Consider the following 26,622-nt stretch of genomic DNA (forward strand, 5'->3'; position numbering starts at 1 on the left):
GGGAAAAGTTATACTGAATTTCATGTCTTATCTTGTACTGACAGATTATAATGAAATAAAAAATTTAGCAAAACTACACAGACATTATATATCTGCCTTTCTTCTTCCAAAACCCTCTCACACACACACACACACACACACACACACACACACACACACACACTTATTTGCTACTATACCAAAATGGTCAGTCAATGCTGAGGACATGAAATGTGAACACAGCTATACTCACGTGCCTCCCACGAGGGCAGAATTTCTTGTAAGTTTGTTTTTGTTAAAAATGGTATGTACTTTTAGTTATAAAAGCACAAGCTGTCATACTTAAGCTTGACTCAAGCCATGATGGAAGTCACTTTTTAAAATTCAATGATAATTTTCCAATGATGAATTAATGTAACGAGAAGTACCCTACAAGGTACATAAAATCATAGTCACTCCACACACACAGGAATCTTAAGCATTCTTCGGTCAGAAGCCATAAGAATATTTTTTGGCGCTTGTCTGCCATGTACATCCACAGAAAACCAAAACTCAAGTTCTATCATATTTTCATTTAACCGCAACTATGAAACAACAGAAACAAACACCAGGTATGCACTTTAAAAACTGCAACTGAAATTGGTTTCACCATGAATGGTGCATCACTAATATAACTGACAAGGTTCTGAATTCTGGAAGAAATAAAAATATGTCTCAAATCAGTGCACATACTTTTCACTCCAGAACATACCAGAACACTACATTAACATGTCTTTCAACTGAGAATCTGCTGGAGCAAAAAGCAAAGATACTTAAGAAATTTGCAAACAACACAATTTTTGGGTCCACTTTTTGAGTGTAATATCACTTATTGATCTTTTCAGTTCCGATATCCTTCTCTGCTGGTTACAGAACTTTTCTTTAATGTGTACCACATGTGGAAAGATCTCTAGGAAATTGAATTAGTTGCTAGGGGGTACTCAAGAAACTCTTCAAATGCCACAGATGAAAATTGTTAACAAAGTAAATGCCTTATAGGTGCAAGAGCATGACCCTCTTTCCATAATGTATGTAGATTGCATAAACTTAAATTTTTGTTAAATTTCATATAAAATGATTATGAAGACTACACATAAAAAATAAATGAAAACTGACACTGGGATAGTTACAAGATGTGTCAAATATGTTGATCTACAATATAGAATTTCTGAAATGAGAGCTAACAAAGTGGATACATGAAACTTAGTCAATGCAAAATGGTTGTTTATTTTGCATACCTTATACAACAATTTTAGCCAAATATGGTATACACTTGACAGTCTTATTTGATCAATGCAACTTCTGCTTCGTACAAGGACTACACTCAAGATTCAAATTATACACGCAGAATGCAATGAATGAACTGCTACATGTACCTTAAGGGATTTTTAAATATAGTCATGGAAAAAAAGGGGTCATATAACAACACAGTATTGAGTCCAGTTCTCTGAGCAGAATACATTCAACTGCAAAATACTTTTTTGTAATATTTCATAATTAGATTCTTTCCCCTACGCTTCAGCTACCATGTCATATTTTAATACCCATTCCAGTGGGAAAGCATTCCAAGGATGGAGGCAGAAATCAGCAAATGGGTACAACATAGCAATGCATTTTACTAGTGTATATGGGCTTGGTCTGGGGAAGAGAGGTGGCCATGAAGTGTAAGGAAGTGCTGTACAAGACATAATTTACACCCACACTGAAATATGCACTGAAGTCCTGGACAAGGACAAGAAGAGAAGAGAGTTGAAGTTGAATCCACGCCACAGGAATGAAATTCCTAGCAATTATGTTAGGGAAAAACGAAGGGGCAGAGAGATTGAGAACTGTAGATGTTAGGAATGAAATGGAGTGCACAAGTCGAATATTAGAATAGAGAAGAGTAGGTTAAAATGGTTCAGACAGGTAAAGGGAATGGAAGGTTGAAGAATATCAAAAATGAATGCTGGAGGCCAGGAGCAAGAGGAATCGACTCAATCGAGATCCAGTTTAAGAAGAAGGAACCTGGATTGGAACAACACTTATACAAGAAGAATGGTGGAAAACCAAGTGAAGTGGAGAAGTACCATAAATGTGTCAACTCAACTTGATGCTGGATACAAGTGAAATGAAGATGAGAGTCTAGTGTAAAAGTGATGCAATCTTTTCAGCACATGTCCAATAGAACTGTTTAGGGCATATGCCATTTCTCCAATCAATTAATAATACTGACTTGAGAAATTATAGATGATGACCGTAAATGACCCTGAAAATATTGGTTTTGGCAAACAGAGAACTCAAACGTAATTTAAGTGGCAGAAAGGGACTTGTATGTACATCTTACCTCAATGCAGAATAGTGTGACTGTTGTTGGTACTTTATAGTGTACTAAAAGGGCCACACTTAAACAGTAATGGAAGACAGAGTATACAACAGACCAGCCACATTTCAGTGAGTTTTGTTCAACTCACAGCAGACTGAAGTTACTTTCAAAATAAGAATTCTACCTGAATCAACAAAAATGGGAGGATAGAAAGGAAATTAAAGTGCTCCACTATTATGTGAATTAAACAGTTGAAATTTAGTGAACAATAAAAAGAAGAAAAAATTGGAGATGGTGAGTAATGAAGAATATGAAACTAAATTTCAGAGCAGAACACTCAAAAATAATTATGTCCATTTTGTCATTTTTCTTAATGGTAAAGGATGTTGAGAAGTACTGGTTCATCTGTAAGAAGAATAAGAAAAGAAGAAGAAGAAGAAGAAGAAGAAAGTTTTCAATTAAATTGAGAAGGAAAACAGAAAAATAAACATAAAGAAATACAATAAAGTACACACACATGCATAAGAAAACTGACAGGATTAACTCCATTTGCCATGAGTAATATTCCCTGGCCCTATTAGAAACACATAAAAGTAGGGATGAGATCATCATCTTTGAATCTTTGAGAACGTAACTAGCTTCTGCTGACTACCTGTCCAGCATCTTTCCAAAACTTATCACACAGTGAGGAAATAACAGCAGAGATGATGTATAAACAACTCTGTAGGAAGCTGCATACTTTTTGTTTACATTTAATTACAGAATACCATTCCATATGACATACTTCACAATATTTCACAGCAGAAAAAGATACTCTTCTTCAAAAATACAGCACCAGTTAGATGTTGAGTACATTCAGAAAAAGCTTATCTGTATTAAAAGTTACACACTTCTTTAAGTATACACTGTACTTGTTTTTCCATTAGGCAGAAGCATACTTGAAATTATTCATACAGTCTCTCAAATTATTCCTAATATACTTATGTCAAATAAATAGCAAAAATGCAGTAAATAAAATTGTGCAATACAGCACAGAACACTTGCTGAGAACAGTGTGTTCAAGGTATGCAATAAACACATGAAGCAATACATTCAGTACTTATCCCTCCAAGAGTTCTATCAAATACTGATAACAAAGTTAGTTACCTTTAATGTCCATATGTATTAAGCTACTTTTACAGCTTCCTGGACAGCTAATGAGTACTTGTAGTATTTGGTATAAATAGGAAGAAGTAGTACAGTCAACCAACATGAGACACTCAAATATAAAAAATAATTGTAACAAAACACAGTGATCTCAAACTCTTAACTCTAAACAAGTAATAATTCCTGAAACAAGCTACATTAAGACACAGCAAAACTTTGCCACTATGAAAAATCAGTCTATCTTTCTATTCTGTTCCATTAACAGTTACACAAGAGTAATGTTTACTATACATGTGCACGAAAGGATAGTATATCTTTGCAGGCTTTAATATAAAATGCCGCACACAAAGATATGAAACAGAGAAATATATATTTACATATTTGCAAAAGCTAAGCACAAAACAGTAAAAACAAAAACAAATTGTTATATGCATATTTCCTGAAGCAATCATCACTGACAGATAAATTTGACAACAAACTTGGTTTAGCACCTGATGAGAAACAAAACACTTGAGCATCAAGTACTAAGGAACACAGACAAGTGAAAAGCACAAACAACTACACAGCTCATATGGTAGGATGCAGCACAGATGCTTAAATCTCAGGCTGTCAATGGGCAGACAGTAGCATCTGTTCCTTTTCAGGACATTGAACTGCACGGTAATCGTGGTGACCCCATCTGTGTCAGCACCCTGTCAAGCCACTGCAGTGGTCCATTCAAATGGAGTTCAATCCAGCACGGTGTTGACGTCACTGTTTGGCGTCTGTCAAAATAGTAATTTTATTCTTAGTAAGTGATACTACTTAAATATGATGTGTGACGATATTGTTAGCATTTCTATGTTTTAAATGTTCTATATATTCTTTACAATGACTCACAATAAATAGTTGCAACAAATGCAAATAGATGCTGAAAAATGTGATGTTCAGCAAGTTTAAGAACAATATTACTGTTTATGAACAACTGTGACAAAACACACTAATAAAACACTGAAACTTCAATCATAATTAAACCTAAAAGAAATACAGGGAAAAAAGTCATTGCTTTTTCATTGACAACTCATGTGCAATAGATCCTATCATGAAATATAATCTTCTAAAATGGTTAAAATGCCTCAGATTCAAAACGGTATAAAGATTGACAAATTTCATCACTGGGTAATATACCAGTACTGTTCAAAATTAAAATTTTTATTATGGTCTATCATTTGATTAAAAACACAATTATGTATCAGTTTTTAGTTTCCATTACAATAATTTTGAAAATAATTAGTGTAGTGCATATTATTTTCAGTATCTTCCATTTTTATAACCACCTCAACATCTACGTCTACACCTTACGATGTGTGGCAGGGGTACTTTTTTACCACAGGCATTTCCTCCACATTCTGTTCCAGTCATCAACAATGTGCAGGAAGAAAGATTGTTGATAAATCCGTGTGTGGTCTCGAATCTCTTTAATTTTGGCTTGTTTCTAAGAGATATACATAGGAGGAGCAATATACTGAATGACTCTTATTGGAACACGCATTCTTGGAATTTTAACAGTCAACTACAGCATGAGGCACAGTGCCCCTCTTGTAGCCTCTGCCACTGCAGTTGAACGAGCATCATTGTGGTGTTTTTGCGTTTATTAAATGAACCTATGATGAAACATGCTATCTTATTTGGATCTTCTCTATTTCCTCTATCAATCCCAATTGATAAGAGTCTCAGACAGATGAGTAATGGTCAAGTATTGGTCAAACAAGGGTCTTGTAAGTCATCTTTGTGCGTGGACAACTTTTCCTGAGGATCCTTCAAAAGAATCACAATTTGTCACCCCCTTTCCTGCAATTTGTTTTATGCTGTTGTTCCACTTTTAATTGCTCCATAAACATGCTCCCAGATATTTAATGCATGTGACTGCTTCCAGTGATTGTTCAACAATTTTGTAATGATATTATAATGGATCTTTCCACTATTTATGGACAACTTTATTTTATTCAACTTGTTTTTTATTCAACACAATCACTGTAATATTGTCCCATACCCACGTACTGCATCATTGCATCAATTGTTCAACAATACCAATAATAATAATAATAACACATACATACATATAGCAACTGTGAAGATATGGGCTGGCAAGAAACTCCCAAACTCCAAGATGGCTGGTCCTATCTGTTACCCCCAAGCCACAAAAAAGGTAACAGAACAGACCTGGGTAACTACAGGGAATATCGCTCCTGATTTTGTGGATAGAACCACTCTCGTTGGAATATTAATAGAATTAAGACTCAACTAAAAACTCAGTAGGTTGGTGCAGGGCACCCAGTACAACACCAAATCCAACATAAAAGTTTAGAGAACAATACTCAGATAGCCTGAAACGTGGCAATAAGCTACAATTTGTTTTATGCTGCTGTTCCACTTCCAATTGCTCCATAAACATATTCCCAGATATTTAATGAAAGTGACTGCTGCCCGTGATTGTTCAGCAATTTTTTAATCATATTATAATGGATCTTTCCACTATTTATTAACAATTTTATTTTATTCATCTAGTTTTTTATTCAACAGAATCACTGTAATATTGTCACACACCAACATACTGAGTCATTACATCAAGTGTTCAACAAAACCAATAATAATAATAACACATACATACATACATATAGCAACTGTGGAGATATGGTCTGGCAAGAAACTCCCAGATGGCTGGCCTTCCCCCAAGTCACAAAAAAGGAAGCAAAACAGACCCATGTAACTACAGGGAATATTGCTCCTGGTTTTGTGGATAGAACCACTCTCGTTGGAATATTAAGAGAACTACGACTCAACTAAAAACTCGATAGGTTGGTGCAGAGCACCCAGTACAACACCAAATCCAAGATAAAAGTTTAGAGAACAATTCTCAGAGAGCTTGAAATGTGGCAAAGTGCTGTGCATGAATTACCACGCTTCAGATAAGCAATAGTATTAAGAACTTAATTCAATAGCTAAGAATATGAGGTGGCTTCAGAAAGAAAACTGGTTGTTGTACGGGCAATGAAGCTAAAGTTCTAGCCTTTTTTAACTAAGTGAGTGCCAATTAGAAGGCAGTGGAATGGAACACAAATGGATGGCCACAGCAGAGGTAGTGTGCCGAATGGTTATGATAAGTGCCGAGTCAGGCTCTGTAGGCCAACACAGTGACTTGCAAGAATGTGAAGGCGGAATGACACAAAAAAGCCATGGGTCACTTAGAAATACGACACAGCATTCACAGGTGGACACCCCTTGGCGATGGAGAAGGTGGACTGTTCCAGCCAGAGGCTGCTGAGCGGTAAAAAAAAAAGTTCATTTGAAAAAACTTTAAATTAGTGCAGAGGGCCAGAGTAAAATTTGCAGAAGAATGTAAGTCAAAAGCGTGTATGCGCAGAAAGCAACAGGGAAAGTATATGGTAAAATGTGTCTGTTTTCAGGGAAGAGATGGTGGCTGATGTCACAAGCAGTTTAGTGGGGGAGAAGGGCACACAACACTCCACTGTTGAGGCCTAGCTGTTCGACCAGGGAGCAGTACGGATGGCTGGCAGTTGTGCTCCTGCAAGATTACCAACCAAGCTTTGCTTTTTGGCTAAATCTGAATAAGACCATGACAAAGTAACACTTGCATGGGTGGTGAAGTTATTTTGACTGTGAATGAATGTTTATCTTAATATGTGACAATTACTGAGGCATAGGTGCAAGTAGTTAATAGAGCAAAGCTTACTGCATGCAACAATACAACAGTCATTGAACACGGTAAGTCAGCTGCTGTGCACACTCCTGCTGTTGCAATTCTGTTTTTGTTTTCTGCCGATGACCATTAGGACCAATTGGTTATGATTATGCTTATTTTTATGTGAGGTATCAAGTGTAAGTAAAGACTGAATTTTGTGCCATCCGGTAACACAAGATCCTGGCCTTGTGCATTAAAAGACCCGTGTGACAGTTGAGTAAATTATATTAACACAACCACAATTAGGATTAGACTGATTGAGACGACAACCAAATGCAATTGGTATCCACAGTGGTCTTAAACCCACTTAGAGAGGCACATCCACCTGACTGCTATCTGGCTGGATTCTGGTGTGCAAACTATGAATTTGCAATTGGATTGTAATAAATTGTATCAAAGGACTTTGAGGCCAACTTGTTTCTAGAATATAACTGTTTTTATCAGAGCTGCATTGCATTATTTAGTATCACCAGAATTCCTCCCCAAAACCTTAATTCTACGTATTTGCTAAGTCCAGAATCTGCAGGGTGCCGAATAATGTACGAGTGGCTGAAATGCAGATAAGGGCAGGTGAAATTACAAGTCGAGACTGCTGCCACCGGACAGGTAAGTCACAGAGAGAACCTGCCACGCAACCCTGTAAACCTACTGCTCACCATACCAGACAGTGCAAGGGTTCCAGTGCATTATAAGTTAGTGTTTGTCATTCCGCAGAGGGGATGTTACAAAGTGGTACATCAGCCTAGGGAATGTTACAAGCTTCCCAATCAACAGAGACGTGAGGCAAGGAAACGGTATTTCATTTAACTGTCGCCTGGAAAAAATTGTGACAGAATGGACAAGATCTATTATTAAATACCAGATTATGGTTGGAATCAAAGCAGACTACCTAAGGATTCAGTGGCCGACTTTTGCTGATGGACTGGTCTTACTGCCAAACAACATGCAAGAGCCTTTTATGCAAATCCAAGCACTGCATTTAATAGCAGGGAAAACCAGTATCTTGATCAACACTGGAGAGAATGAATTCATTACCAGTATTAAAGACACTCCTAGAAATATCACAGTCAGTGCTGCCAAGCATGGTGAAGGAGATTAAACCATAAAGTACCTTGGACACTGGATTTCAGTGACACGGTAGCTCTTGAACACACGAAAATAAAGCTTCATAAGGCATGCTATGCTTGCAGAAAAATGTATGACTCGCAACATCTTATGGTGACCGGATTCTGACAAGACTGGGAACAACTCAAGAACCAGTGAAAACTGACTGACTGGCCGAGGGCATCAACAGAGATTTGTCGAGTGTACACAAGACGGCACAACAAAAGAAAGGCACACAATGTAGATGGTACAGTGGAATATCACGTCCAATGAGTACACCAAGATTGAAAACCCACGATGAAGCGAATTCAGAACCAAGAATGATGTGCAGCGAGATCAATACAAGAGCGTGGTGAAATAATGACACCAACTTGACTGCTGCGCTGCTGGCTTTAGAGAGCAGCCACAAGTGGTGACACACCGGCAAGACAGGCATGGCTCTGTAGCCAGTGCTGCAATGGGTGCACCAGCATTCTCAGGTTGTAACAGTGCAGCCTCGTGGCTGTCATCGAGGTCTGTGCTTTCTGGCAGGCTCTCGGACTATCTGGGCTGGTATACCAGACATCTACTGAAGAATATAAAAATAAGACACTAAAACATAACAGTCACACCATCAGTGCTATGCAGCACAGTGTCTATCTGTAAGCAAGAAGACCTCCAATAAGAATCCTTGAATTACAGGAAAGGAAATTTCTGTGAAAGATAGTGGAACCAAGGATATTGCAAGATGGGAAATGATGATGCAAACCAATCATGAACTCTACTAACACCAAGAAAACATCACTGTTGCCACCAGAAGAAGATGACTAGCTTTCCATGGCCACCTGTACAGAATGGACCCCCACTGACTGTCTTGACAGATCTTCACAGTAAACAACAAGGGTAAAGCCACTGGATCCCTGTGGATCAAGCAAATAGAGAAAAATGTTGCAGAACTTCATATCAGGCAAGGCACAGTAACTAACTGAGGTGACTATCATGTAGCTGTTGAGAACCTTCATAACATCCCTTAGACAAGTTAATTGGAATGGAACCAGGACATGGTACAAGGAATGCAAGACAGAACTCAGTATGAAAATGAAGGAATACAGGAGCAACAGAAAAACTGAAGGTACTGACCAGGAAACAGCTGCTAAACTTAACCAAGAACACCTGCCAAGTAGCAGATGACAACAGGACAGCAAAAACACAATCACCATAGTCCACAGGTGGACCAAACAAGTTAAAAAAAAAAAAAAAAAAGAAAGAAAAAAAAACATGACTGCACAAGACAAATTACAAGCATCTGATGATGATGATGATGATGATGATGTCATCAGCCCACAAACTTGGATGATTTTTGATTATGTCATTTATATACCACTCTTATGATTTTACAACAAATTTATAACTATTTATTCATGACATGGACACTTGCACTTAAAAAGACTTACCATATACAAGATGTTTCTGGAAGGTACACACCCAAAAAACTAATATACAATCTAAGACAAATAAACAAAAATGATGCACCATGAAGAAGTTATGCAAATTGGTCAGAGATTGATATTCATACAGGTATCAATGTATCCATTGGCCGCCAGAGTTTACAATTTTACATTGATACCTGTATGAATATCAATCTCTGACCGATTTGCATAACTTCTTCAAGGTGCATAATTTTCATTTATTTGTCTTAGAGTGTATATTAGTTTGTTCAATGTGTACCTTCCAGAAACATCTTGTATATGGTAAGTCTTTTTAAGTGCAAGTGTCCATGTCATGAATAAATAGTTATAAATTTGTTGTAAAATCATAAGAGTGGTATATAAATGATGCAGCATCATACAGAGTTTACTGTATGATGCTGCAGCCCAATTTCACCATGCAGCTGCCAAGGATAGTAAACAGGGGACATGTTGATGTCAGGGTGTAAAGTCTTTGAGAATTTTATTCCCTGTACTCAGATGGACAGTAATTATGCCTCACAGACAGGCACATGAAGAATATGTGCAGGTGTCAGCATTTGAGAGAGGATTTGTGGTTGGGCTCAAAGAAGCCGGTTGGAGGAGTTGTAGAAGCGCTCAACATTTGAATAGGAGCAATGCCATTATTCGCCGATGTTGGTGGGAATGGGTGAACTGTGGCCAAACACAGTGCCAAGAAGGAAGCGGTTGACCTAGAGAGACGGCAGACCGTGAGGAATGAGGAATCATCAGAGAGGCACCTGGAGCCCTAAATTCACCATTGTCATCAATCTGACATGCAAAAGGTGCTTCAGTGACTACAATGAATATTATTAGGCCACTCACAGAAAGGGGACCAAGCTCACAGTGTCCCTTGCACCAACTACCATTGACCTCTGTACACAAACAAACTTGTCTGCAGTGGTGTCTGACACATCAGGACTAGACCCTCACTGACCGAATTAAAATTTTCTTCAGTGATGAATCCTGCCTAGAACTGAACCCCAATGACCAGCGAAGACATATCTGTAGGTGCCCCAGATAGCAGTCGCTTGCCATACAGCCTGAAAACCAGGAGTTATGGCCTGGAGAGCCATTTCATTTCATAGTAGGACCCTTCTGGTTGTCGTCTGCAGCCCTTACGGCACAGTGGTATGTTGACGATATTCTAGGCCCATTTTGTTGACCTTCAAGGCAAGCCATCCTGTGCTTACATTTCAGCAAGATAATGACTGCTCACCCAGAGCGAGAGTTTCTACTGCTTGCCCTCATGCTTGCCAAACCCTACCTTGGCCAACAGCTTTGTTGGATCTCTCCCCAACAGAGAGACTTTGGAACATTATGGGCAGGGCCCTCCAACCAGCTCAGTATTCTAATGATCCAATGTGACAATTGAACAGAATTTGGAATTTGGCACGATATCCCTCAGGAGAACATCCAACAACTCTATCAGTCAATGTCAATCTTAATAACTGTTTGCAAAAGGTCCACAGATGGACCAATGCATTATGGACTTGCTCAATTTGTGAAGCTCTCTCTCTTGAATAAATCATCCAATTTTTCTGAAATTGTAATCATTTGTTTGTCTGCACTTGTACATCACGTCTACTAATTTCTGTCCAATTCAGGTAACTCCTCCTCAGCACATCTATTTTTTTTTTTTTTGTCTTTGACTGTATTTATAAAACAGACTTTTTTCCCTGTCTTTCACGTGGAAATTGATACATCAGATAGATGAGTGGAAGGATGATAATAATAACTAGTTGTAAATCAGCATCTTAGCAGCAGATGTTTTTAGTGCATGCTTACTGTACATTTTCAGCATTATTTATTGTGGTGTCACCGCCAGACACCACACTTGCTAGGTGGTAGCTTAAATCGGCCGCGGTCCATTTAGTACATGTCGGACCCGCGTGTCGCCACTGTGTGATCGCAGACCGAGCGCCACCACAAGGCAGGTCTCGAGATACGGACTAGCACTCGCCCCAGTTGTACGACGACGTTGCTAGCGACTACACTGACGAAGCCTTTCTCTCATTTGCCGAGAGACAGTTAGAATAGCCTTCAGCTAAGTTAATGGCTACGACCTAGCAAGGCGCCAATTGTAACAGTGCATGTATCTTACGAGTCTCATTTGTATAGTCAAGAGAGATGTATCACAAGGAGTGATTAAAAGTTAAGTATATTCCAAAGCTACGTATTTTCTTTATAGCAGTCATAACGTATCCTGTTCCAGAATTCACGCCCGTCTGCGTTAGATAGCGTGCATTTAGGCCGCCTCTATCTACAAGGTGTTGGCACATTTACCAACACATCATTTATCATAAAAACACACAGAAATAATGTTAAATACAGTTAATTTGCTTAATAATCATTTGAATTTTGTGGACTTTTATAGCACTAGCAATATGGTGTTTTGATTTTTCCCCATTCTACTGACATGGTTAAATGTTGACAACATCCCTGGATGCAGTATTAACTTCACTGAGCTAAGGTGGAGCAGGGAATCAACTATGTTCGTGATTGAGGAGACCATCCTAAAGTGTTTGAACAGTAGAATTGAAAATATGTTGCTTCCAAACACGTCCAGCACTTGATCGCTATGCAACTTTCCTCAGCATGAAAGGCGTTAGCTCCCCAAGTTTCTATAGTGAGTATAGCTATCAGATGAAGCCCAGCACTCTCAATTTGGGACCATACTATCATCTCAGCTGACTACTGAATGAGGTGGCACTAAGGTAAACAAACTGGACTTGAATTAAGATGATGCAAAGTTTACAGAAATGTGGCAGCAGCATCTGATTCTGCAACGAGAACAGCATATTCAGAGATAGTTTGAGACACTACAGAAACAGCAGATGGATCAGCTGAAGTGTGTAGCAGAACAGAACGATGTTCCACCTACAGCACTAACACTGTTCATACTTACGTTGTCAGCATCAGTGTTTCCAGAGTTTGATGATTCAAAAATAACTTAGAACACATGGCTCCACTAATTTATGGTGTACTGCAAGGATAATAGCATTTCTGATACTCATGTACAATCTGCTTTGTTACTGTCTTCTAGTAGTTCCATTTCTGAGTTGGTTCACGAATTATGCGCACTAGTAGAACTTTTTAGCTTGTCATTTGACATCTTGTTAGATTGATTGTTCACTCATTTCGAGATGCAAATTCATATAGTTGCTATTACACTAAATTTCAACCAGTGTCGTAAGAATGTGGAAAGGTCGTATAAATTCTGTTTGGCCAACCAACAGGATATTAGATGGCAGTGGAAATTTCTGCAATCTTTGATTTGCAATACAGTTGCGCATCTAGTTCCTGAGCAGAAGGTTTGGAGCTAATGCTTTTGGCAAGCTGAAACAGAACAAGCTAGAACTATCCCACCTACAACTGTTGCACTCTTATTAATAATTAATGTTTTACCTCATTTTTCATTTTGAGTCTAGTTATACATCTACAGCTAAGTACAGACTCCATAAGCCACAGCATGGTGCATGGCAGAGGGTATCTTGTACTACTACTACTACTACTACTACTACGTCACTTCCATTCCTGTTCCATTCACAAACAAAGCAGGAAAAACAACTGTTTACATGCCTCCATATGACCCTAATTTATCTTATCTGATCTTTGTGGTCCTATATACATTGGCGGCAGTAGAATCATTCTGCAGCCAGTTTCAAATGTTGGTTCTCTAAATTTTTGCAGTTGTTTACTACAAAAAGAACGTCATCTTTCCTCCTATTTGAGTTCACATGTATTAATTGAACCAACGCATCATACATATGTAGTGTATCATGCAAATTCATTATTCAGATGATAACTTAATAGAAAGATTATAGTGTTTACATGCCTCCATATGACCCTAATTTATCTTATCTGATCTTTGTGGTCCTATATACATTGGCGGCAGTAGAATCATTCTGCAGCCAGTTTCAAATGTTGGTTCTCTAAATTTTTGCAGTTGTTTACTACAAAAAGAACGTCATCTTTCCTCCTATTTGAGTTCACATGTATTAATTGAACCAACACATCATACATATGTAGTGTATCATGCAAATTCATTATTCAGATGATAACTTAATAGAAAGATTATAGTGATGTATTTAGTTTTTATGGAAACAGCATTAATAGTAATGAATAACTGAAATTCTCATGTTGTTGTTGTTGTTGTTGTGGTCATCAGTCCTGAGACTGGTTTGATGCAGCTCTCCATGCTACTCTATCCTGTGCAAGCTTCTTCATCTCCCAGTACCCACTGCAACCTACATCCTTCTAAATCTGCTTAGTGTATTCATCTCTTGGTCTCCCTCTATGATTTTTACCCTCCACGCTGCCCTCCAATACTAAACTGGTGATCCCTTGATGCCTCAGAACATGTCCTACCAACCAATCCCTTCTTCTAGTCAAGTTGTGCCACAAACTTCTCTTCTCCCCAATGCTATTCAATACTTCCTCATTAGTTATGTGATCTACCCATCTAGTCTTCAGCATTCTTCCGTAGCACCACATTTCAAAAGCTTCTATTCTCTTCTTGTCCAAACTATTTATCGTCCATGTTTCACTTCCATACATGGCTACATTCCATACAAATACTTTCAGAAACAACTTCCTGACACTTAAACCTATACTCGATGTTAACAAATTTCTCTTCTTCAGAAATGTTTTCCTTGCCATTGCCAGTCTACATTTTACATCCTCTCTACTTCGACCATCATCAGTTATTTTGCTCCCCAAATAGCAAAACTCCTTTACTACTTCAAGTGTCTCATTTCCTAATCTAATTCCCTCAGCATCACCCGACATAATTCGACTACATTCCATTATACTTGTTTTGCTTTTGTTGATGTTCATCTTATATCCTCCTTTCAAGACACTGTCCATTCCGTTCAACTGCTCTTCCAAGTCCTTTGCTGTCTCCGACAGAATTACAATGCCATCGGCGAACCACAAAGTTTTTATTTCTTCTCCCTGGATTTTAATACCTACTCCAAATTTTTCTTTTGTTTCCTTTACTGCTTACTCAATATACAGATTGAATAACATCGGGGAGAGCCTACAACCCTGTCTCACTCCCTTCCCAACCACTGCTTCCCTTTCATGTCCCTCGACTCTTATAGCCACCATCTGGTTTCTGTACAAATTGTAAATAGCTTTTCGCTCCCTGTATTTTACCCCTGCCACCTTCAGGATTTGAAAGAGAGTATTCCAGTCAACATTGTCAAAAGCTTTCTCTAAGTCTACAAATTCTAGAAAAGTAGGTTTGCCTTTCCTTAATCTAGCTTCTAAGATAAGTCGTAGGGTCAGTATAGCCTCACATGTTCCCATATCTCTACGGAATCCAAACTGATCTTCGCTGAGGTCGGCTTCTACACGTTTTTCCATTCGTCTGTAAAGAATTCGCGTTAGTATTTTGCAGCTATGACTTATATTAAACTGATAGTTCAGTAATTTTCACATCTGTCAACACCTGCCTTCTTTGGGATTGGAATTATTATATTCTTCTTGAAGTCTGAGGGTATTTCGCCTGTCTCATACATCTTGCTCACCAGATGGTAGAGTTTTGTCAGGACTGGCTCTCCCAAGGCTGTCAGTAGTTCTAATGGAATGTTGTCTACTCCCGGGGCCTTGTTTCGACTTAGGTCTTTCAGTGCTCTGTCAAACTCTTCACGCAGTATCATATCTCCCATTTCATCTTCATCTACATCCTCTTCCATTTCCATAATATTGTCCTCAAGTACATCACCCTTGTATAGACCCTCTATATACTCCCACTTTTCTGCTTTCCCTTCTTTGGTTAGAACTGGGTTTCCATCTGAGCTCTTGATATTCATACAAGTGGTTCTCTTTCCTCCAAAGGTCTCTTATTTTCCTGTAGGCAGTATCTTTAATGGTGTTTAATGGTAGATTTTCACTGAGCTAATTAGCATTTTTGAGATTATTGGCACTTATCATTTATCATTAGGCAGCCAGGAATCCAGACTTCACAGTGATACATTTTAATTTTCAGGAAACTAACTAGTTTAAAAGATTATTAGAATTAAAGTTTAGACACTCCTAAAATTACTGTTGTCTTTTGTGCCATTATATCCATTTAATTCCCAAGTTTATCATTATACTTTTGTTGCCTTTGTTAATAAATTAAGCCACTAATTAAAAATTTGCATAATTTATCATAATTTCAAATATGGAAACCAAACTTGTAAACAGATAATTTCTAGTATCGACATACAAAATATTTCCATAACTTTTTGTATTTTTCTAACTACTCATTACGTGAATCAAATTATTGTAGTAAAGTTCATGCTAGAATATGACCATACTAACATCATTGGGTTGGTATCCACAATTGTGTAGTAAAGTTGGTGCCTAGAAAGTGTTCATTTAACCTTTCAATGCATCTTTGTGCTCTATCAGATCAAGGTAAGTAGTGAAAGATATAAAAGTCCATCTGCCATCATATATGGAACAATTAACATTTGTGTGTTGTTTAGCTTGTTAATGAAGTGGCTGTGTGAAACTACTGCACCTACAATTTGGTTGTTGCGAGTACGACCAGACTCCAGTTCGTAAGTGTTTTGATTTGTGTCACACAGGATATACACTGAAGCGCCAAAGAAACTGGTATAGGCATGCTTATTCGATGAGACAAGCATTTCCGAGGTAACGATGAAGTGCGGATTTTCCTGTATGACCATTTCACAAGTGTACCGTGAATATCAGGAATCTGGTAAAACATCAAATCTCTGACATTGCTGTTGCTGGAAAAAGATCCTGCAAGAATGAGACCAATGATGACTGAAAAGAATTGTTCAGCATGACAGAAGTGCAACCTTCCACAAATTGCTGCAGATTTCAATGCTGGACCATCAACAACTGTCGGATGTGAATCTGTCAATGAAACATCATCGATATGGGCTTTTGAAGCCGAAGGCCCAGTCATGTGCCCTTGATGACTGCACGAAACAAAGCTTTACGCCTCGTCTGGGCCCGTCAACATCGACACATGACTGTTGATGACTGGAAGCATGTTGCGTGATCGGACAAGTCTCGTTTCAAATTGTATCAAGTGGATGGACATGTACGGGTATTTAAGCAACCTCATGAATCCATGGACCCTGCATGTCAGCTGGAGTCTGTTCAAGCTTGTGGAGGCTCTGTAGTGGTATGGGGCATGTGCAGCTGGAATGATATGGGACACTTGATATATCTAGATACAACTGACAGGTGACACCTGTCTGATCACCTGCATACATTCATGTCCATTGTGCATTCCGGGGGACTTTGGCAATTCCAGCAGGACAATGCAACACGACACACGCCCAGAATTGCTACAGGGTGGGTCCGGGAACACTTTTTTGAGTTTAGACACTTCTGCTGGAATCCAAACTCCCCAGACATGAACATAAACAAGCATTTCTGGGATGCCTTGAACGTCCTGTTCACAAGAGATCTTACGGATTTATGAACAGCCCTGCAGCATTCATGGTGTCAATTCCCTCCAGCACTACCTCGGACATTAGCAGAGTCCATGCCACGTTGTGTTGCGGCACTTCTGCATGCTCGCTCGCGGGGGCCCTACACTATATTAGGCAGATGTACCAGTTTCTTTGGCTCTTCAGTATAACTACTGACTAAAACTGAATGGTGCTGAACTGTCTGTCCTTCTGTAAACTGTGATTTTATGAAAGGAGGAAGTTCATGACAAGAGTCACTGAATGTGTGGGCTAGCCTGATTTTTGTGCTATGTTAACACCACAATTAGGAAGCAGGTCACTGTGCAACTGATGAGTTTAAAGTTAATACATGCATGACCATGTGAAACTAAAAACAGTGATGTTGCATCTGTTATAATTTAAAAAACACATACAAAGTTTTCATCGTGAAGATAACAAATTAGAGGCAATACCAAGAAGATGAGGCTCAACGATATTAATACTAATCACAAAGTCCGATCTTAATTTAAGCTAGGTTCTTCACATAGATAAGTCATTTGAAATTGCTTTTGTGACACGTGAATTCAACACTGACTCATCAGTAGCTCAATGTGCACCCAACAGACTTAAATATGGCAAATGTGTGTCCTACACACTGTTAAATGACCCTTGGGTAGGCATCCGTGGAGTGTGCGATGAGATGTCAAGATGACAGTAGATCTGTTCAATCAATTTCTTTATTCCAGACCTCAGCCGTAGGACATCAGGAACAGCTTGGTGGAGGTGTCCAGTTGCCTCTCATGCAAAACAGGCGACATGTGGCACTGCTGACAGCGCAAAAACCATTGCTAAGCATGGCATCATTAGAATGCTGCTGTCAGTGACATCTGCGACTGTCATGACACCGTGGTAGTGCAGCTGACGATGGCTGTGAATTCCTCCAACAAGCAGGCAGCTCCCTTGTGACTCAGGAGAGGCTTCCCTGTCTCGTGGTCAAATAGTGGACCCCGTGCTGCATCCTGGGATGTCATTCCAGTGCCACATGGTGTATAGGCCATGATACTAAGACAAGACATGAATTATCTAGTACATGAATGGCTGGGTACATATACTCTTCAGACTACGTTTGTTTAGGGCTTAATGCACATACTCTTTAACACTTCCATAGCGGTGGCATGTGAGGAAAGGCTTTCTGTCCTTCCACTAGCATCCTGCAGCACTGACTGTTGCTATACTGCGCCAAGCTGGCTCTGCTTTGCAATGCCAATCAACCATGTTTTGCTTTGCAACACAAAACACTCTCACCTGCCTGTGACTGTCTCCATCGCAACTCACTTCCACTCTGATGTCATGGTGTAATGTTTTGGATTATAAACGAAATGTGAAACTTTTGTTTTTCTGTGTATAGAATTAGCTGCAAGCCATCCAACGAACTTTCAGATGACGTGATGTACACTGAGGAAAACGGCAACAGAAAAGGGACAGAAAATATGCTGCAAAGAACGACAACAATGCTAAAAACATGCCATAACATTTAAAGAACCCACTGATGATGACGGTATTTGTCACTGAAACTAGTTTGGGGATAAATAAGTAAACAAATAAAAAAGTGTTTTGCATCAAGGCCAACTCACAATTCCCATATTATTGTTTTTCTATGCAAACACAGACCGAATGGAAGATTTCCAACAATAAAGTTATTGAATCCGTTAATGATGCATCAACTTCATGTTAGTCTCCAAGTTCATGACAGCTCCCTCCTTTTGTGTCCCTTGAGGTTAGTTAAAGCTAAATGGAAGATAACTGAGGGCAGCCAACCCAAGTTAAGTAACTTATATGACTGGTAGCAGAAAGTCTATTAATTTCCTGTAGGTTTTCCCCCATACTTCATTTGTGAGGTGTAAACCATGTTGGAAATAATGTTCTCTTGGGGAAGTTAACAATGTTGCATAGGTTATTAGGGTATCCCCCTTCTATAGTTGATTAGGTTAAAGGTTTGAACAAGTTATTCAAGTTAATATTGATGTATCTCTTCTGTTTACATCTGTTATCGTTCTATAAGCCTAGAAATCCTTATGCGATATGAACTAGAGCCCCTATGTCTGTTTATTGTGAAAGGTTATATGGGTATTGCTTCCATAATTGTGGTTACGCTATTGCTGCATCTGCCCCTTCAAGTGCTAATACCACTACAGTTCCCACAAGAACTGGCAGAGATTGCCTGAACATAAACTTCCATCCAACCAGTGAACATGTATGTTAATATTACCTTGTGAACTACGTGTGAAAAGTGAGATGGTACCTTGCTCTTTTGTCCATTATAATTATCCGGGCTGTTATGCCATGGTCGGTTGATGAATTCTGTGTCGATTCCCAACGTTTCGTCTCTGACTGCGGGAGACATCTTCAAGGTGGTCCGTAGCTCAATGGAAGGTCCAACACACCCACTGGCTCGCTACTGACAGTCTGTCATAGAGCAACGTTGGGAATCGACACAGAATTCATCAACCGACCACAGCATAACAGCCCGGATAATTATAATGGACGTGATATTTCCGGCCGTGAAAGTCTACATTTTAGTACCTTGATCTTTTGCATTTGAAAGATTATTATATTTGTTCCATAGAGAAAATACCACCCTAGCTCTTTAACCTGATAACCGGCCAGCTAGTGAGTGTTGAGAAGTTTGTTCTTGCCCGTGGTAAACCCAGAGATACAGGAACAGTTTTGCAATGACACGCTACTGATGAGGCACAATGTACATTCACCTAGTCTGAGAGTGCAACCATGGTGGGCGTTTGTAATTGCATGCCACCACAGTCAATTTTTAAGGCCTCCCCTTTTATTCCTTAGCCTACCACTGTATTTTTTGCTTCTATTCTATTTTTCCTTTTCTGTCACAGAGCAAACAATTGACACCACCATTCCGACAGTACCAGTTCTATCTCTCTATCCTAGTCTACACAATGAGGTATCACTTCTCCCTTGCCACAGCATTTACCTAACTATTCTCTGAGGACCTATGAGATCAGTAGGTATGAACATCATCTTAAACAACTAGCTAGATAGGTGGTCAGTGTTACATTGCATAACATTAGAGAGAAAACCTCTACCTTCCAGTCCACACTAAGGTTTGCCACAAACTAATCTAAACATCACGACTCAGGGCTGTTTCTATCAGTCAATGTCACTGACCGCCCTCTCAGTCAAGTATGTGAAGGTCACTCTGATATGTTACTCCTTGAAAACTGTGACCACATACCATTTTCACTTTTACCGTTAACTCTCCTCCAGAGTGTGCACCTAGCACAATGTGAATAGCGACCACAGAGACCCCTCAGTTGTTCGGGGCATTTATTTGATTTTCATCTTCGTGCCCTGAGCTGTCGTGGTACCTTTCCTCTATATACAGGTACACACACATCTCACATGAATTATGAGTGCACTACTGCCTCAATCGGATGCCATGGCTCCATACACAACAATGCCAACACCTATGTTAACAACGCAGTAAATGTTCTCTTGGTTCTGCACCTTTTTCTGCCCAAATAACAAGTGCTCGTTGTTCTATCTACATCTATATTTATACCCCGCAAGCCACCCAATGGTGTGTGGCGGAGGGCACTTTACATGCCACTGTCATTACCTCCCTTTCCTGTTCCACTTGCGTATGGTTCGCGGGAAGAACGACTGCTGGAAAGCCTCCGTGCGCACTCGAATCTCTCTAATTTTACATTCATGATCTCCTCGGGAGGAGTAAGTAGGGGGAAGCAATATATTCGATACCTCATCCAGAAACGCACCCTCTCGAAACCTGGACAGCAAGCTACACCGCGATGCAGAGCGCCTCTCTTGCAGAGTCTGACACTTGAGTTTGCTAAACATCTCCGTAATGCTATCACGCTTACCAAATAACCCTGTGACAAAACGCGCCGCTCTTCTTCGGATCTTCTCTATCTCCTCCGTCAACCCGAGCTGGTACGGATCCCACACTGATGAGCAATACTCAAGTGTAGGTCGAACGAGTGTTTTGTAAGCCACCTCTTTTGTTGATGGACTACATTTTCCAAGGACTCTCCCAATGAATCTCAACCTGGTACCTGCCTTACCAACAATTAATTTTATATGATCATTCCACTTCAAATCGTTCCGCACGCCTACTCCTAGGTCATTACTGTCAAAGCTATACTGGTTATTAGTGTGGAAACCCCTCCCTACTGTTTATCAATCACACTTCCTCCACCAACATATTCTCTCACCATATACTTATTTGTCCTATGCCCTACTGAGTACTCGACTGTTTCATGTTATCCTGCACAACAGGATGAACATCATTGTTTCCACATCTTCTGTAATATAAAGCCACAGTGCTTGGCTGAGTTAATATCCACTTGTACCCAACACTGGGTCAAAACTCAAGTCTCTTTGATAACACCACTTTTCCAGTCACTTTGATAACTGCCACTTTTCCAGTCACTGCCTTCCTCTTCCTGTAAGCTCATTATTTTACTGCTGCCTAGCACATGCAATAATGCTCTGCCTGTCTCTGCTCCTATGCCCCGGGAAACACTCACTTAATTGTTGGCTATAATCACTATTACTCTACATTATACAATCTATGTATCGCATGTTGTGAACGCAATCATTTTTACACCAGTGTCACACTACACCTGTTACAAGTCTACATCAGGCACTGTCCTTTATTGTCAGTTTGCACTGTGTTCTTCACCTCGTGCAAGGGTCGACCCCTACCCCTCGACACGTGACTCTAGAACTTCTTCAGCTTGATTGCCACTTGAGCTGTCGGCAAGACTGATGTGATCATGTCACTTTATACAAGTTACACAAGGCTACCCACTTGCATATGACTTAACAAATACCAACGTAATGTTTCCTGCCATCACTACGTACAGTTTTACCCCTCTTGCAAATCGTGAAAATTATCTACAATACCGCCTTTGTGTCCCTGGATTTGTTACATTACATTAAAACCATCAAGCCTAGGTAGATACTCCCTGGAATGCCTGGTGCTCTACCTCACACGTTAGTGGACACAACGATAAACGCAGGAAAGTAATATGGGACGGACCTTCTACAATGGCCCACGATCTACTTCATGGTCAAAATGTACTACTGTCACTATCTGAAGTACCCTTCCACAAATTCTCTGTTCAGGACAGTTTCACTGTCGCCATCTCCATACAATTACGTGAGAAATCGTTTATTTTTTAGAATTTTCAGGCACTTAAAAACCATATTTTCATAAGTTACCAGTTCAAGTATTTTGGAGACATAACCTATTCCACAGGAAATCAGTGTTTGTGGTTCACTGGTCTGCCAAAGAATACATCACTCCTGAATTTCATCGTATATCAACGCAAATAAATGTGCATTTGTGAGAATTATCAGAAGCTACCATTGACCTTTTCATAATCTACGAGCAATTAGTAGGCAATCGGAGCTTGTGATTTGGTTACTGTAGCAGATATTCAAACTAACATATTGTTACATCTAGTTTTCCCTTAAAGAGGAGTAGCCCTCTAATCTGAATTTATTGTAAATTAACTAAGTTTTCGAGTTCGCTAACAACTATAATTAACCTCAAAACGTTTTAGGAAACTAGTAATTGTTACCACAGGTTTTTGTGTTGCTTTAATAGATATCTCGTTTTGTGTATTTGCTTCAATTCTTACAGGAAATTAGCAAATTTTTTTTCTCAACAGATGATCAGCAGGCTTAATTTAAAGGTATTTGTTCACTGCCTTGTAATAGATTGCACCAGCCAAAATGCAGCCCCACTGTGAATGGCGTTCTTGAACAAAGGACGAGTTGGTTGATGTTCGTAAGCAGCTGGAAATCGCCCTAGCAACTGTCAAAGAATTGGCAACTACTGTGAATCGGTGTGTTGCACAAGCTCCCGAGAGTCATGTACCTGTGATACTGGTACCACAGGTACCTCAAGTACTATTCTCTCCTGTGGATCCCGATTTAGGTTTTCCGTGATTTCCCTAAATTGTTTCAGGCTAATGCCGGGATGGTTCCTTTGAAAGGGCACAGCCGATGTCCTTCCCAATCCTTCCCTAACCCGAGCTTGCGCTCCATCTCTAATGACCTCGTTGTCGACGGGACGTTAAACACTAACCACAACCACCACCATCTCCTGTGGATCCTGTCTCCACTGCAGGGAGTACAGGATCTGTCATCATTCGTCCACTTCACCGTAAGTGGTGTTTCAATGGTAGATCTGGGCATCCTGTACAGGGTGGACGGGGACCAGGAAGGACTCAGGGTGATCTACCTATCCCCTTAACCAATAAGAGTGAGGTGCTGTCTTTCACTGAAACTGAAACTGAGCCAGTGGGACTTACTTCATCTGTTTTGCGGGAACTTGTTTTGTCCAGGAGGCAAACGCAAAATGGTTGGGGTCTAATAACTGTCGGCAGTTCAAACATATGCCGAATGAAGGTACCCCTTAGGGAAGTTGTGGCAAGGAAGAGGAAAGGACATCAGCTGCACTCAAATGTGTATGTCTGGGGACCTCATTCAACATAACAGAGAGGCTATTCCAGCAACCCTTAGGAACCAACTGCAGATTTCGCTGCATGTTGGCACAAATGATGCCTATTATCTGGATTCTGAGGTCATACTTGGGTCATTCCAGAGACTGGCAGAGAAGGTTGGGAAGACCAGCCTGCAGTTTCAACAAAGCTCACAATTTGTATCATTGTCCCCAGAACTGATTGTGGCCCTTTGGTTCTGAGTCGAGTAGAAAGACTGAACCACAGACCTTGAAGGTTCTGTGACGACCTAGGCTGCAACTTCCTAGAACTGCGCCCTAGGGTTGAGAACTGTAGTGCCTCTCTAAATGAATCGGGTGTGCACTACACATTAGAGTACACATAGGGCTTTTAGATTAGGTGACTCTCCATCCAATCCAGATTATGATAGCTGTAGGAAACCCAAAAGTATCAGTGTAAGATTGAAAGAAATGCCTCCAACATGTGAGAGTATTAAAATCCTATTGCTAAAATGCTGAAGCATTTGCAACAAAGTGCCAGAGTTTGAAGCGTTCATGAAAAACAGTGAAGCTCACACTAGGTACAAAAGGCTGGTCGATACCTGAAATTGACAGCAGTGAGATTTTTGGAAGAATTTAAGCGCACATCATGAGGACAGGCAAATGGGAAATGGAGGTGGTGCATCTGTATCAGTAGACAAGAAACTCAAATCCCCTGAGATAGAAATTGAAGCTGCATGTGAGATTGTTTGGGCAAGATTCAGTATGAAGTGTGGGCATAAAATGATAACCGAATCCTATCGCCCACCAGACTCATCTCCTGATGTAATTGAAAACCTTAGAGAAAACCTAAATTTGCTTGTACATAAGTTCCCCAATCATACCGTAATCATCATTGGACACTCTAAACATCCAACAATTAATTGAGAAAATTAGTTTTGTTAATGGTGGGAGTGACAAGACATCTCGTTTAACATTACTAACTGCCTTCTCAGGAAAGTACCTAGAACAAATAGTTAGGAACCTCACTCCTGATGGAAATATATTGGATTTAATGGGAACAAATAGACCTGACCTCTCTGAGGATGTCAACATTGAAACTAGAATCAGTGACCTTGATCTGACTGAGGCAACAATGATTATCAAAGTACAAAGGGCAAATAAAACAAGCAGAAAGATATATATGTTTAGTAAACTAGATAACAAATCAGTGGTGTCATATCTCAATGAGAAACTCTAAACATTCAGCACAGGGCAGGAGCACATAGAGTAACTATGGCTCAAGTTCAAAAGAATAGTTGACCATGCACTGGACAGATATGTACCCAGTAGAACAGTTGATAATAAGAGGGAACATCCATGATATAGTCGCTGTTACAAAATTTCTAAAGAAACAGATTACGGCATAAGTGTAAAAGGAAGTGTAGGGCCATTCTCGTTGTAGGCAAGGACAGTTAGTGGCACCAAAGTTAGTGTCCAGCCCTAGTGAATGAGACAAAAACTGAAATGCTTAACTCCATTTCTCAAATGTTCCTTTACAAAGGAAAACCCAAGAGAACTGCCCCAATTTAATCCGGTTGTACCACTGAAAACATGAACAAAGTAATTATTAGTGTCAGTGGTCTTGAGCAACAACTGAAAACATTGAAATTGAACAAAGCTCCAGAACCTGATGGAATACCCATCAGATTCCATACTGAATTTGCGGCTGAGTTAACCCCTCTTCTAACTACAATCTATCATAGATCCCTCAAACAAAAAACTGTGCCCAGTTCTTGGAAAAAAGCACAGGTTAGACCTATCTACAAGAAGGGCAGTAGAAGTGATCCACAAAACTACCATCCAATATCCCTGACATCGATTTATTGTAGAATCTTAGAACATATTCTGAGCTAAAACATAATGACGTATCTTGAACAGAATGACCTCCTCAATGCCAACCAGTGTGGATTCCGAAAACATTAGTCATGTGAAACCCAATTCACACTTTTCTCAGTTTATATACTGAAAGCTCTGAATGAAGGCAGTCAGGCAGATGCAGTATTTCTTGATTTCTGAACAGCATTTGACTCAGTACCACAACCACACTAACTGTCAACAGTATGATCATATGGTATACCAAGTGAAACTTGTGGCTTGACTGAAGACATTTTGGTAGGGAGGACGCAGTGTGTTACCTCGGATGAAGAGTCATCGTCAGATATGGAAGTAATTTCAGGTGTGCCCCAGGGGACCCTTGCTATTCATGGTGTATGGGGTGGGGCAAATAAAAGTGGCCTGGACAACAGGGTTCCAGGGTACAAAGAAACACAGGCATCGGGCTCATTTGCTAGGACTCAGAAGCATTTTCTGGTGAACTACAGCTACATTTTCTGGTGCGTGGGGATGTTTCAGAATGTTTTCAACTTCTTCAAAATAGAGCCTGTGTGACACCATTTTTGAACTAAGCATTGCATGGTTCTCTTTGCTGCCACTTTCAAACCATTAAATTTCTCAGCAAACAACTTACCACACCATTTCCATTACTTTGCTGTCACAAAAATTTCCACAATGAGCACCTTATGCTCTACTGTGAGTACCATCATCCCCTTTGCATTGCTCCAATACTGACACAGCCCGTAGTATGGATCACTTGGTTGGCATACATGTGGTGTGCATGTCACTGGGGTGTGGTTATATGCATGCATACATTCACGTCCAATTTTATCCACTCATCTGGGCCACTTGTATTTGTCTCACCCTGTATATTAATGACCTCGCAGACAATATTAATAGTAACCTCAGACTTTTTGCAGATGATGTAGTTGTCTATAATGAAGAACTATCTGAAAGAAGGTGCATAAATATTCAGTCATATCTTGATAAGGTTTCAAAGTGGTGCAAAGATTGGCAACTTGCTTTAA

General features: G+C 39.8%; 1 protein-coding gene across 1 annotated transcript in view; it reads right to left on the minus strand.

Moving 5' to 3' along the window:
• Positions 1-1,221: 1,221 nt before the first annotated feature.
• Positions 1,222-26,622, minus strand: part of LOC124555488 (mothers against decapentaplegic homolog 3-like) — a 223,072-nt gene continuing 197,671 nt past the window's right edge. Inside the window, exon 7 of the mRNA XM_047129411.1 lies at positions 1,222-4,233. Coding sequence (XP_046985367.1) covers positions 4,110-4,233 — 124 coding nt within the window. The 3' untranslated portion in view covers positions 1,222-4,109. The remainder of the gene's footprint in view (positions 4,234-26,622) is intronic.

The sequence above is a fragment of the Schistocerca americana genome, chromosome X (assembly GCF_021461395.2).
Source record: "Schistocerca americana isolate TAMUIC-IGC-003095 chromosome X, iqSchAmer2.1, whole genome shotgun sequence".
Lineage (NCBI taxonomy): Eukaryota > Metazoa > Arthropoda > Insecta > Orthoptera > Acrididae > Schistocerca > Schistocerca americana.